Source organism: Amblyomma americanum, chromosome 3 (genome assembly GCF_052857255.1).
Source record: "Amblyomma americanum isolate KBUSLIRL-KWMA chromosome 3, ASM5285725v1, whole genome shotgun sequence".
Lineage (NCBI taxonomy): Eukaryota > Metazoa > Arthropoda > Arachnida > Ixodida > Ixodidae > Amblyomma > Amblyomma americanum.
Window position 1 is genome coordinate 4,618,168 of NC_135499.1, and position 14,567 is coordinate 4,632,734.

At 46.7% G+C, this 14,567-nt stretch overlaps 1 protein-coding gene across 8 annotated transcripts; it reads right to left on the minus strand.

Annotated features, from left to right (window-relative positions):
• Positions 1–26: 26 nt before the first annotated feature.
• LOC144124425 (uncharacterized) lies at positions 27–12,053 on the minus strand. 8 transcript variants are annotated; one of them, XM_077657062.1, is made up of 5 exons: positions 11,644–12,053; positions 11,399–11,566; positions 6,500–6,656; positions 3,281–3,347; positions 39–1,718 (listed from the first exon to the last, which is right to left on the minus strand). In XM_077657062.1, exons 1-4 carry the CDS (start codon positions 11,884–11,886, stop codon positions 3,325–3,327), a joined length of 591 nt encoding a protein of 196 aa, XP_077513188.1. In that variant the 5' UTR covers positions 11,887–12,053; the 3' UTR covers positions 39–1,718; positions 3,281–3,324. The 8 variants fall into 8 exon arrangements, 4 of the variants coding, with proteins under 4 accessions (XP_077513188.1, XP_077513187.1, XP_077513185.1 ...); XR_013313164.1 differs by having other exon boundaries at positions 1,700–1,718; positions 5,522–6,656; XR_013313165.1 differs by lacking the exon at positions 3,281–3,347 and having other exon boundaries at positions 5,522–6,656.
• Between the last annotated feature and the right edge of the window lie 2,514 nt (positions 12,054–14,567).

Here is a 14,567-nt window from a genome sequence, read left to right on the forward strand (position 1 = left end):
TGGTTGCTTGAAGCATGTGACCAAAATGGCGGTTTTTGATTGGCTAAGGAAGCTTGTGGTCGGTGCCTGCCGCCATTTTGTAAGGGTATTTGCTCTTGCGAAAACGTGTTGTGCCCAAGGTGATACTTCGGTTCGCCATGCCTGGCGGTGCGAAAAAACACCGATCTCTGCATCATTTTGGCCGTACACGGAAGAAAGATAGAGGCAGAAAGCGTGCTGGTGCTGCTACCGCGTTGCGGGAGCACGTGATGGACAATCAGGCTCCGACATCGCCTGATAACGCCGTCGTGCCCGAGGACGCCTCCCCTGACAGCGTGCAAGGTGTCGAATCCGGCCGCGCGTCGATAAACACCGATGTTATCAGTGAAGAAGTACGCGAGATCGGTTTCCCAGATAGCGTGCGCAGTGTCGACTTAGGCCACGCTCGGATGAGCACCGATCTTATCGGCAACAGAGAAGCGCATGAGGTTGCTTCCTCTGACAGCGTGCGCTGTGTCGACTCCGGCCGCGTTCGCATAAGCTTCGATGCTATTGGCGACAAAGTGCGCGAGGCTCTCGCCCGTGAAAAAACGGCACTTCAACGACTCGTCGATACCGGCAACGGCACGGAAGGTTGAGCCTTTTGCAGAGGCAAGCAGTGCGACAACGGCGCCAGTGCCGGATCAGCGTGCCGCTCCTTACGTCATCATGAACATCGACTCACTCAACTCACTCCTTCAAGTTCTGCGATGCGAAACGTGCAACCAGCCAGCGTATATAGTGAGAGGTGATAGTGATTACGGCCTTGCGGTGAAGCTGACTGTCGTGTGCGACAACTGCGGAGACGTCGCGACCGAATGGAGCTCGCCCCGAGTTGATGGTTCGAAGACCTGCAACGCGTTCGACGTCAACCTCCTGGCTACGCGAGCAATGGTTTCAACAGGGAATGGCCAGACAGCCATGAACGATATATTCGCGGCAATGGGAGTGTCGCACCGTGGAATGCACCACAAAACTTTTCAGCGACATTTGAAGCAGTCTTTGGCACCTGCTGCCACACAAGCGGCCGAGGTCGCTATGAGCCAGTGTGCACAAAAGGTGGCCACACTCTACGAAGACAGGACATTTATTTATACCTTATTACACTCCTTAAACATCCTAGATTCATTCGATACTCAAACCACTGTGTTATGGTTTTCTGTTAAGATGCTAATTTTGCTCCAAACAAAGAACCTAACTTTTACAGTATGTCGAAAACTACTCGTCCTATTGCAAAAGTAATTACACCTGAGGAATCACTTCATCAAAATATGCAAGATGTGAAAATTTGGTTCAGATCCATTCATAAATAAAAAAGTTGTCTATGAAGTGTAGCATCCCCCCTTAAATAGCAACAAAACGGTGGGAGTCATCGAATGGGCAGTCCCATCCCAAGTGGCTTAGCAGTGGCTTCCCGAGCTTTCCAAGCAGAGGAGTCGGTAGCCACGACTACCATGACAAATGTGTAAAAACTGGCACATGCTATAATGGTCTTCGTAGGGCTGGTTATGCAATCCAGCGTCTCGGTACGGTGACGAAGCAGACGTGCTGAGCGGTGTGTTTGCAAACATCGACGTGTTTTGCAACATCAGCTAGCCGCAGCTGTTTTCCTTGTCGCAGGTGCCTGATGGTGCATGAACTTCGTCCAAGGAGCACTTAGAGAGGCAGTTGGAGGTCCGCTGCTGGCCCACCCTTGTAAACTGAAAAATGTGAAACGAAACCACGTGGGCACACAAAGCGCACAGCCGCGAGGGACCTCAAAACGTACCGAAACTCGGCTGGCCACCTGTTGTGCAACCAATTACAGGCTTTCTTTGGCTTACAACATTCAGGATGTCTTTTTCACCATCTTCCCCGCATGATAAAGGTGCATTAGCGGTTTCAGAACAAAACTTATACACTTCGATATTTATCAAAAACGTAACCTTCACGCATGGTTGTCAGCCTCAGTGATTTGCGACTCCTTTTTGCTTATTTCGTCATGACACTTGTACTAGCAAGACTGGCCTCTAAAGAGGATGTAGGCTGTGTAGCTCTACAGGTATCTGCAATTAAAAACGACCTCTGTGTTTTCCCTCTCAAATCACACACTAAGCCAGTTTAAAAAATAATGGGACAGAGCAGCGCCCTGTACAAATGCCTCGCACAACTTCGGGCTGAAAGATTGTAGTCAAGCAAACCGATGATGAAGCAATCTCGGAACAAGCCTATCTTCAGTAGCAGATGGTGCGTACTCTTAGTGCTTAACCACTGTATGGACAGCACTGCAAAAAGAAAAAAAAACAAACGGTCTCGCCCAGCTGCTCCATCCGGCGGTGGAAACAGGCAGATTCATATAGCTTGAGTGGATGTACGAAGTGGTCGGTGAATGCCTTCTCGACAACTGATGTGGCCATAAAGTCTACTTCAGCCTGCAATGTCAATGCAAGAACTGTTCTTGCGTGCAGCCCCATGCAGTGGAGCATGGACTTCGAAACCTTTACTGCAGGATATTCGTCGTGTCGACCTTTAACATCCAAGGCATACTGCACCTTTATTGAGAGCCCTCTTGTAGAGCCCTTTAAAAACGATAAATGTATATTAGCTTCGTGAGGCATTCATGTCACGAAGTGCTTTACATATGAATACAATAAGCTTCATAAGCCAAGTGTTGCACCAAGCAGAAATGTTATTAATGTCACACTTAAGAAAAAAAGTATCGGATGGGGTGCACAGGTCTCGGGCTGTTTGCCAATGATTGCGACATACTAATAGATGATGTTATGACATCACGATGATAATATAGATTCATAGGAAATCAAAAATACATGAATCGCCGACCAAAGGCTCGCTGACACAAGCCTTTGGTCGGCGATTCATGTATTTTTGTTTTCCTATGACGCTACTACCCGACCAGACGAGATTTCGTCCAACCTTAGACTTCATAATATAGATTAAGAAGAGAGGTCCTAATACAGGCCGTTGAGGAACACCTGATGTTATGATGACAGATTAGTTATTGTTATTAGCTGTAGTGCATGCGATCACACAAAAACAAGCCTTTTTAATAGGTCATTCTATACATTTAGTTTACTAATTCTTAAAGGGACATTGAGGAGAAATCGAAGGTGGCTTGCATAGACAGAATACCAGGGTCTGTATTCAGAGTTTGTGTCACAATAAAAAGCGTTATAGTCTGCCGCAGCGGCCACACCTGATTAATTGCAATGCCTGCAAGATGTCCACACTCCCTGGCCTGGCAAGCCCGCCATCAAAGACTAACCTTCGTCAGCGTCGTCGCAAGGAAGGTGAGGACAACCCTTCCCATCAAGCAGCACTGCCTTGAGTGGCTGAAAGAATCCCAAAAATCAGATTGTGTGTGCTTGTATCTTCGAGAACTCTGCACAAAAGAAAGGCCTTCTCGACGAGATTTACCCCTTGAAGTGAGATCCTTCTACGAGCGTCGTCAACAGCTCACAGTAGAGGACGATCTGCTACTCTACGCAGCCTGTGTTGTCCCACTCACGTGCAGGAAAGAAATTTTGGGTTTTTTGCACGGTCATTTTGGTCACTTTACTGACATGCAAGTTCCAATTACGCTTCACATGCCAAGTACAGAGCACGCGTTTCAGAGCTGGAATGTGTGAGTACACACAAGTCAAGCAACACTTCACAGCCTATTACAGAAGTTTTCGCTTTCATAAGCACATACGGCAACGATCCGAGAGCATAGACGCATTCTACTTTGCCCTGCGTTCGATGGTAAAGAAGCTGTAACTTTGGGTCTTTAACAGTCGAGGACAGGCTGGAAATTGACGGCTTTGTTGTTGGCCTGCTCGACGCCAAGCTTTCAGAACAGCTGTGTCACATGCCAGATCTGACTCTTGACAAAGCATTTTTGCATGCGTGCTTGCACAAGGACGCGCAGAAGGAAAGAAAGGAAAAGGCACAAGATGGGTCTCTGACTGTGCACGCAGGCACGTGCATCACAAATCCATTCCAACAGAGACACGTCAAAAACATAGAAGCTTTGCAACTTTTGTGGACCCGAAACTCATGTGCATGCCTTCTGCCCTGTGCACAATGCTGTATGTAGGTTTTGCAAAAAGAAAGGACCTTATGAGAGCGTCTCTGCAAACCTGTCCGTCTCGCCAAGCAACGCTTATCTCCAAGACACTTGCACGCAATGTCTGTCCCACCAAGGCGGAAAAGACTTGACACGAAGTTTGTGCGCATGAAGCTCAACAGACTTCCTCCCAAATTTAAAGTGGACCAAGGTGCAGAAGTGACTGCAGTTCCCGACACCTTTCCAGGCTTTCCGTCGCTGCTGGGTCCATAATCCTCATCCGACGTCGTCTTTACCTTTGCACATCCTTTAAGGCTTTAGGCATATCACCAGCAGCCAGATTCCCACAGTCAAAAGCTGAGGTGGACAGGATGGCATGGACCGTCAAGGACCTGGTGCACAAGGCGGACAATGTTTTCCTCGCACTGCTTGTCTACCAGAAAATTCCTGGCGTCAGTGAACTAAGCACAGCACAACTTCTCATAGGCAGACGCGCACCAGAGTTCCTAAAACATCAAGCAGCTTGAACCAGGCTGGCCCTTGTCTGTCTTTTAATCTGAGCGATCAAGCTAATAGGAAAAGGAATTCACCTCAGGTACAGTGCCCACTTCAGACGAGTGGGCAAGTTCGGGTGCATGGCACATAACCCTGCGATGGTTCTGGGACCAGTTCAACATCCCCCAGCCGTATGTAGTGGAGGACCTGAATAACATTCTTCAATGCTACCGGTTATTCCTCATCCCACTGTTCAATGTCCCAATGTCTGAGGGTCCTGCCAAACGTGTTACTGGAATGAACCCTAGAGCAAGCCATCAAGGAGTGAGACTAATACAGCAGGGACGCAGGTAGTTCTTTGCCCAACTTCATGGCTTCACCCCTGTCACAACCTTCAAGTTCACCCTTTTGAGTGTCAAGATTTGGACAACTGATTTGGAGGCCTATAAGACTGAACTTGTGCTTGTGTAGTGCTGAGCATAGAGCGCATTTTTGTTCCTTTCTTAAACAAGGGGGGATGTAGTGTGTGTTGCACTAGGTGGCCTCACTGCTTTCTCGGCTACATATGCCATGTGCAATAAAGCTTTGGGCCTTTTCCCTGCTAACCAGCATGGTGTGTGGTTCATGCTTGTAGAAGCACATCCCCTACAATCACATCAGAAGATGCAGAAGAGCGAAAGCACAAGTGCTCCAGTCACACAGGGGGCAGGCAAAGCAATGAAGCTGAGTCACAGCGTCACTGCATCCAAAAATTCGTCCGGACACTCATTCAACCACTGGAGAGGAACTGGATGTCTGCTTCATCCTTCAGATAGCAAAAAATGCAGTCAAGCCTTGTTAGAACGAAACGATTTATGATGAAATGATGGATTTAATATAGCAATGGCTTTGAACCCTCTTTGAACCAGCCATATGAATCCACGTATCTGGCGGCAATTTTTTTACTAAGTGAACTTTTCTTACCATTGCACACTGTAGTCCGCTGCGGTTGCCTAGCAGTTATGGTGCTCGACTGCCGACTCGAAAGGCGTGGGTTCGACCCCGGTCGCAACAGTCGAATTTCGATGGAGGCAAAATTCTAGAGGTTCGTGTGCTGTGCGATGTCAGTGCACGTTAATGAAGCCCAGGAGGCAGAAATTTCCGGAGACCTTCACGACGGCAGCCCTCATAGCCTTAGTCGCTTTGGGACAAACCCACAGCAAACCAAACCATTGCACATTGTGTTGAAAAGCATTTGTAATACATACGGAACATGGTATAGTGGCAACGACATTTGTGAAAGCGTATTGCAAAGTTCTGCGCATGCTATGGCTACATGAAAAGATTCACCTTGTGCTAACACACAGCATTACACGGTTGTGAGGCACTGCTATTTTAGATAAAGATGTGGCCGCACTACACATTTAAAAGCCAGTTTGTCATTCACAGGGACACAGCTTAGAGGTTTCACAGATTCTTCATATCATTACCAACTATTTTTTCCTTTCATATAGTTCTGGCTCACCAATGCCTGGCATAATGAAGTAGGCCAACAGTTTAATGGATGTGAATAATGCTTGCCACGAGGGGTTTGTCACGAAGGTACACATTGGATATAAGTGATGCCAACGAGGAAAGCTTTCAATTAATTTAAGCCACACCAATGGCAAATTCAATAAAGTCTAAATGAAAAAATGCCTCGGTGCTGGGCAATGTCAGTGAACACGCACTTGATGCTGCAGACTCCACAGAGCAGATGCAGCTCAGAAACACATCAGGAACATGTCTCACTGCCACCAAGTTACTCATCAAAACCTTGCAATCCCTGCACTGCCCATTGCTGTAAGTACTGCAGGCTGTAGTGCAGGTCCTATGGCCTGCAGTACTCATAGCATCCCCCATGCCGGTGGCCCTTGGATCCGCACTGATGGCACTGGTGGACGATATAACTGGCAGGTGCACCTGAGAACGGTGTCAGGATGCCCGCTCCATAGAACTTTGCGAGGCCCCTGACGAAGACCTCCGCCAGCTCCTCGATACCTTCGCCAGCTGACAGGTGATAGCCATCAGCGGCGAAAAGGTGCCTCTTGGGTGCTTTCACTGCATCCAGGAAGCGATGCTGAAAACCAAATGAGATATGTTGATAAATAAGGCAGCTTGAGCAAGCATGACATCCTAACAGCATAGAGCTACAATAAGTATTTCGGCTTTCTGGCACAGCTTTCCAGTAAACAATGCATAAAGAATGTAGAAAGAATGCATCCACACAAATGCAGTGCTCAATGAAAACCAAATTACAATGCCATAATTAATCTATGGCAGGTAACCAGGCACACACACAAGGATAAGAACAGACCCGGATGTCCTCCTGTGCTAGGAGTGCTTTCTGGCAAGACACTGACATATATTGATACCTTTATCGCCTCCTACTGCAGTCTTCTCAGCTTCTATAGTTTCCTACTTATGTTTTTGAGAATGAGTCTGAGCCAAGGCATGAACCCACTGGAGCTACAATGTGCAACCAAGTCCTACATAGCCAGTTTTCATCCTGCTAGCTTGCCACGCGAGTCTTTCATTATGACGCTGCCCAGCCTGTCTAACACACTACTTGCTGCAAGAGAAAGGTTTACAACACACCGCACCTTCTACGCAATAAGGAACCTTAAGGCAGGACCCGGCTTTTAGATCAGAAAAAATCGGGTAACCTCCACAACGTGGGCAAGGCTCTGGAGGTTCCCACAACTCAGATAAAGGCTTCCGCCATCTTCTCAGGACTGCGAAAGTGGCTGAGGTTTCAGTGTATGTAGCGAAGCATAGGGCCAACGTTTAGAGTTTATGAAGCATGTTTGCTTCCCTTAAAAAGCTAAAAACATCTGGCATATCGACCAGTGTATTTGCACCTAAAATCACGGCCGGAGGAAAAGGAATGTGTTCTTTATAAAATGGGGTAAAATATTTTTTCCCAGTCATTAAAATTTTGTGCATGAAAATAAAATGTGGTTTGCTGTAAGCTCATCTCCGCATTTTCTGCAAACAGGTTTGTCTTCGCTTGGCAGTAGGAAGTTATGTGTGAGATGTGCATGTCCTATACGAAGACGGCAGATAGCCACTTCCTCAAAACCTTTCAGGCAGGTGCAAGACTTCCATTCATCTAAAACTGGCATAGCAAAGTGAAGTTTGTTATTTGCTTCATTTTTCATTAAAGGGGATATGTGCGTTCTTATTTCCCTGCCACGAGCTTGAGCAGCGCAGACATCTGCTCTCTCGTTGCCTTTAATAACGACATGGCTCGGCACCCAGCACAGTTTTGTTTTGTCCTTGAGCTGTGGCTATTTTATGTTGTGTATGATGTCGCTAAGAAGCCGAGAGATTACATTTTTAAATTAAAGAGCCGAAAGTACACTCAGAGTGTGTGTGTAAATAATACTGTCTGTGAGGTTATTGTTTATTTTTTCTACAGCTACACAGACGGCTTAACAATCAGCAGTGAAAATCAATGCATAATGTGGAAGTCTTACTATTTCTTTCCCCATTTCCTTTCACCACTGCGCTTCCAACATAAACAAGTTTTCCAGCCATCCGTATAAAAGTCCGTGAACCACTGTATTTTTCTTTGAGTACAAGAAATTCCTCTATAATCTGTTGTAGAGTGTGCTTACAGAAGTTAGCGTGAAATCGCAGATTGCTGGAAAATTGTACCATGCAGGAAGTGCGTCTCGTCTTTGAGCAATGCCGGGTAGCGAGTCTAATATGCTGAGATTTTTGCATATCTCTTCAAAACATAAGAGCAGAGACCTGCTAGCTTGCAGTGTTGAACAGTGTAGCATTCAAGCGATGCCTTCGTCGGTTCGAAGAGGCTGAGAGCTGAGTGTATCTCCACGACATGCAGCCCAATCACGTTCTCACGCCTGAAGTGATCAAATTGTGGTTTTAAAATGGTCTTTGAACCTTTAGCCTTATGCTAGTGTCACCTTCCCACTCCTTTACAACCATATCAGCCAAAACACTGGCTATCTGAGCCAAACCCCCAGAAGCAGCAGCCGTTGGGACGAGACAGGAGATCAGCGGTCGGGAGGCATGCAATGGCAGCGTGACCACGTGATCAAAGATGGCAGCCTCCATGACATGGCACTGTAAATAGTGTATAGGCAACCAATTTCAAAATGATAAGCAATGTGGTTGGAATGTCACTTTGAGGCTTGCTTAAGAGATTTTTGTTTCCTTCGGTCCGAGCCATAGTCTGCTCTGGACCGCAGCGGCGGCCTAGTGGCTGAGCATCCACCTCGCATGCGGGAGGAACAGGGTTCGATCCCCAGTGTCGCCGGGTACCCACCGGTGATACAATGGGTACAAGCTTTCCCCTGCTTGGTGCTCGGCTTATTCATGGTGAAATGCTTGGGAAATGGGTCTTTGACTCCACCTTGAGCAAACGAAAACATCTTGTGCCATGGCGCTCTTTGGGCGCAGATGCCCTTGCACCATAAACATTCACTCTCATCATGATCAGTCTGCTCTGTCTGCCAGTGCATCAGTCATTGCCACCTTGACTTTGCGAAAGGAAAAAAAACTACGTCACTAGCACATGCAACCCCGCATATTTTGTAACTCGCTCTTTGCTGCTTTCATTAACAACGTGTATAATTTCCCAGCAGCACACACCATGTTGTTTGGATGTCTTTTCTCCTCTGCTTGCACGAGTTGTCACATTCAGTGCCATAGACTTTGCTCTTGGTATGAATGACAGGTATGATTCTGGTGGTCTAGAAGGTCACTCACTCACTTCTGTTCATTCCTTTGATCATGGTCTTTCTCCTTAAAAAAAAGATGCAGCATTTCTTGCAAGTGTGCGCTGATGTTAGAACTTACAAAACCGTGGCCAATGCACACGCAAAGCGTTTTTTTTCTGAGCCACCCGCGGCGGTGGCTCAGTGGCTAGGGCGCTCGGCTACTGATCCGGAGTTCCCGGGTTCGAACCCGACCGCAGCGGCTGCGTTTTTCTGGAGGCAAAACGCTAAGGCGCTGGTGTGCTGTGCGATGTCAGTGCGATGTCAGTGCTCCTTAAAGATCTCCAGGTGGTCGAAATTATTCTGGAGCCCTCCACTATGGCCCCTCTTTCTTCCTTTCCTCTTTCACTCCCTCCTTTATCCCTTCCCTTATATGAGACAGATACTGCGCCATTTCCTTTCCCCAAAAACCAATTGTTATTATTATTCTGAAATTAGCTTTGGATCGGGACACACAGACACACAACAGCTTGCGTTTTGCCATGCTATGATACTTAGCTAGAATCTGTGAGCTGCCAAGAGGTGGCCAAGGTAGCTGACCAAACACTGGAGTGTGTGCAGTACATTACAAACAGTGGCATGTTACTCGCTCCTCAACCCGGTATGGAAAGCGCACACGTCAATACTATGTACCTGCCTCATTCAATAGTTTGCCACCTAGTGTATTTCGCATGAATACTAAATAGACCCTGAAAAAAATTTTGCAGCCTGTCTCTGCGTTGCTTCCTGCCCTTTATTTCATCTGATGTCATTTTCTTAATTTCAAATTACTGTTATCCCTCTTGATGGCGTAACAGTTGTGTGTATATTCGTCTCTCTGTGTTGCTGACTTTTTTTTTCCAAATTCATTAAATCTTTATTTTCCTTTGCTTTACATTTCTCACTGTCTGCCAGGCACTGCCACTCATGCTGTTTGAGGCTTTAGTAGGCATGATTTATGCTGTATGAAAACTGACATGAAAGTGGCGCCCACACGAAATCAGCTCACAAGACTAGCCAATCACAGCAGCATTTGCGAAGGAAGTTTTTTTTAGCATGGTTTCAGCAAAGAAGCTGCTAATGCTCGCTTCATCTGAGCTATAGCTCGGTGAAATAGTTAAGCGAAAACTTGGTGGGCATAATGGAGCAAGGAAGGTCATTTAGGCTATTTATTATTAACTATTATGGTTGTGGGAGACTAAACTCACTTCTTGCCAAATTTTTGCAACACTCACAGCATCCCTTAGAAATACAATGTATTACCAGAAGATTTTTCATTAGTACTGCAGTCATACTTCATGCTGCTGAGTCTTAAAAACGGGGAGTTAGTATAATTACACTTCTTCAATGCCGTGAGGCGAATGAACAAGGTGACGAGTGACACGCGATTGTGTCGCGGGGCACACCACCAAAGAACATTAGTTTATGCTTAAGAGTTTGGCAAGTGTGTCTGGTATACTGCAACCCCTCCAGTGCAGCAAGCAATAATTAGAATGCTTTCAAGAGTATGCCAGCCACCTGGAAATTGGACTTGGAAGGATAGCTGCATTGCAGTATCTGTGGGTACACACCTCAATTCGCGGACGCTCTCTGAAAAACAAAGGTCGATTGACGCAGGAAAGTTCAGGCTCTGAGAATAGCAAGGGGACTGTGTCACTGTCCGCTCGCCTTCACTTCTATCAAAACAGTTCGCAAATTCACGGTCACATGCAGGAGTTAACTTTTTCTACACGATAGTTTGTTTCCCCACGCACAAATATTGTTGCAAGGTACCACACCACTATATTTGTCGCATAATGTACAGTCGTCAGCACACCTATTTAAAGCGCTACAACGCCACCAAGTACCACAAAGAAAGTGAAAGTTTTGAACCTGTACTCGGTTGTCAATATTATGCTGGTGCTAGACCGAAGGCGCACTGGCACACTGTGCGTCCTGTCGACTGCACTGTACCAGTTATAGAACAGCTGAGCCAATATTTCACTTTTATGGTTCTTCGGCAAACCGCTCCAGCGCCCGCCAGGCTTGCTGCGAGGAAACTGCCTGCTGACTGCACTTGCCTCGCACACGGTTAAGACAAGCATGAATCGGTACTCACGTCTGGGTTCAAGATGCCCACACACGGCATCCGCTTCAGCGCAGCCGTCAACTTGCGGTTAAGCAAGCGAAGACTTGCCTCGGCGTCCGTCGAGGCAAAACACCGCGGCAACACCTTTGCCACAAGCACGACAGGTGCCACGCCGTTCAGCAGAAGCAGGACAAGGGCCTGTGATACGAAAAGATGTATGAGAATTCCGTACTGAAATCGACAGCAATTGGAAGTGCTCAGCAATTACGTACTACCTTGACGTTAACGCATATCGCTTGCGGACTGGCATTAGGCCTCGCAAGGTCATTCCCTCCTACGTAAAGGATAACAAAATCTACGGGCTTGAGATTAAGGCGCCGCACAGCGCTTGCAAGGTGCACGGCGTCGTAGCCTCCGAAGCTAAACGTACAGGTCTCAACCGACGGGCATAAACGTAGGCGACTTCTGCACAATCGCTTGACTTGGCTGCCGCCAACAAGAACGCCCCGCACAGTCATTGCTAAACTGAAATAACGCAACCATTGCCAACCAATGTGGCCTAGGGACTGTCAAGCTCTAGGTTCAATAAGTTGAGCAGCTAAAAACGCTAGGCTAAACGCGCTAGGGACACTAGAGGGCTGGTTACCCGGACGCGGGTAACCTCTGCTACAGTGTACTAGAACACTGTAGTGATACTGTACCTCTGCGGAACACCCTAGGTACACCAGCCCTCCTCTGCGGAACACCCTAGGTACACCAGCCCTCTAGTGTCCTTAGCGCGTTTAGCCTAGCGTTTTTAGTACTTAGCTGTCTACGCAGCCAAGGCTACGGTGCCTGTTTGCGATCCTCGTCCGCATCATAATATAGTGCGTCAAAAATAAAAATAGAAATGAATTGGCAAGCAAAGTGAGCAGTAGTTGATATTATAGTAGACCGATGGAAGTGTTTTATTTTGCAAATAGATTGATTTTTCTTTTATGTTTTCCAGAACCGAGTGACGCAGATTTTTCGTTTTCTCAGGCGCCGGCTGTATCAGGTTTTCGCAGCTGAGCCGGCAGGTCTGTTTGTGAAAATGGCGTCGCTGTCACCTGCTCACTTGTTTTCTTCCCCCGCTTCGACTTCGAAAACATCTCCTGTTCGCCTCTTTTCCAAGGTGAAGTCTCCAAAGTTTTCTAAAGACTGCAAGGCGGTGATAGTTAATGTCTACGCAAGCATAAGGAAGCTCCACCCCGAGAAGACTGTGCGTGACGTTCTCGCAATTGTGGGCGAGATGACCGGAGTGAGCCCTCGGACAGTTGTGAGGTTTAAGAAAGAAGGTCTTTCTGGCGGAGTAAAATCACCGCAAAAAAGACCGAAAAGGATGGCAATATCAAGCTCCCGCAGTGTGAAGTACGACAGCTTTACGACAGCTTGTTCCCTGCTGAAGTTATATAGTATTTATCCCATGCTCCAGCTCTGAAATTTTGGCCTACTACAAAACTGCGAGAGCAAATGGCACACAAGATACTGAGAGGGTGCCGTTTAATAAAAAAATGAACAATTGGTATTTGTGGACTTGTGGCATTTGGGGACATACGCTTCAATGGTTCACCTGACATCTAGCCTTTTTTTTTTTGGGGGGGGGGGGGGGGTAAAAATTGATTTCCTCAAGCATGTAAATGATCAAAAAAGTCTTGGACAAGAGAATTTTGGCGCACTGTTCTCTTTACAATACAGGCCGTACAAACATGGTCGGCCATTCACACGGCATGCACAGCAAATATCGACATATAACATTCTATAATCTGCAACACCAGTTTTCAAACCCTGGTATGTTTGGGCAGCAGTCAAAAAACTACAGTAACTCACGATCGAGCACAAACGGTTATCTCCAGTAACAAACATGATTTCTATCATTGCGGATATGTACAAATATTAAAAACATGCGAGGTGATGTTAATTATACCAGCCACCACGTTCATTCACTCTGTACTTACATATCCTTTGTGTAGAAACCCGAATTTTCGCCGTTGATATTGTTACCGCGAGAAGGCGGCGAGCTACCGTGGTTTGTGAGGAGGACGAACAGCGAGCTTTGGGACGTTGGACCCCATGAATTATAAATCCAAAACAACATCGCCAATCTATACCACGTAGCCTCCAGACGACGCTGCCTCGAATAATTGAAGCCACACTGAATTCCATCACCCCACAATTAATGATTCATTGTGTGCAGCATGCGAAAAAATCCGTGAACACCGAAAAACAGCGCCTCTCAGCACGTCCGTTGCCAACTCTCACTTCACTTTCGTTTCCCTGCGGAAAAAGTTAACAGCACGCTTCTTATTAAAGAAGTCATTTCATTTTGATAACAAAAAAGGCCACTTATATATGGCTCGCATTTAGACTTTCTATCTAGAGATTCGCCGAAAAAAGATAAAAAAAAGAACAAACCTACGCTGAGGATCGAACCTGGGCCCCCTCACAAAATAAACAAACATGCCCGCGCTTCGTACCACTCAGCCACGACGCGAGGCGGAGTGACACATTTTGTTAGTTTTTTTTTTGACGGACTACTTCCGTACCTTTGGCTGTGTAGACAGCTATGTATGAAACGGAGTATAGAGCTTGACAGTCCTTAGGGGACAGGGGACATCTAAGGGCGGAGTCAGACCTAGAGAGGACTGGGACGGGTTGAACCACACAAACAAAAAGAAGACTGAGCCGCCGCAGGGTTTACGCGCTTCGGTTCTCCTCCCGCGCTGTTTCAAATTGTTGAAGTGCGGAGTACTCCGAGGCGTATTTGCGTATAGCAAATAGAAGATAATGAATTTCACCGTTTTAAAAGACATGAAAGATATCTGGTTCAATGTAACAATCTTCGTTCGCATTTCTGGAAACTGTTGAATTTTTTAAAAGCTTACTTTGTGCAGTTTTTCTAGTAAATTGTTGAAAGCAATCATTTGAAAGGAGACATCGCGATTGCTGTAAACATCACTACCGTCGTGTTTGAACATGTGCTGCACGTGTCGTGTGTTACATGCTGTTCCTCTGCCGTTCTTTCTTTCTGTGTCATTTGCTGAAGCTTCTTTCCGGGCTGTGAATACTCGAAGTGCAATCCTGGGAAACGTCTGTGAAAGTTCTGTGCGCGTGTGACAGTTCCTGAGCCATTTGTTAAAATGCCAGGACACTGTTGTGTTCCCGGCTGCCGCGGGAATTG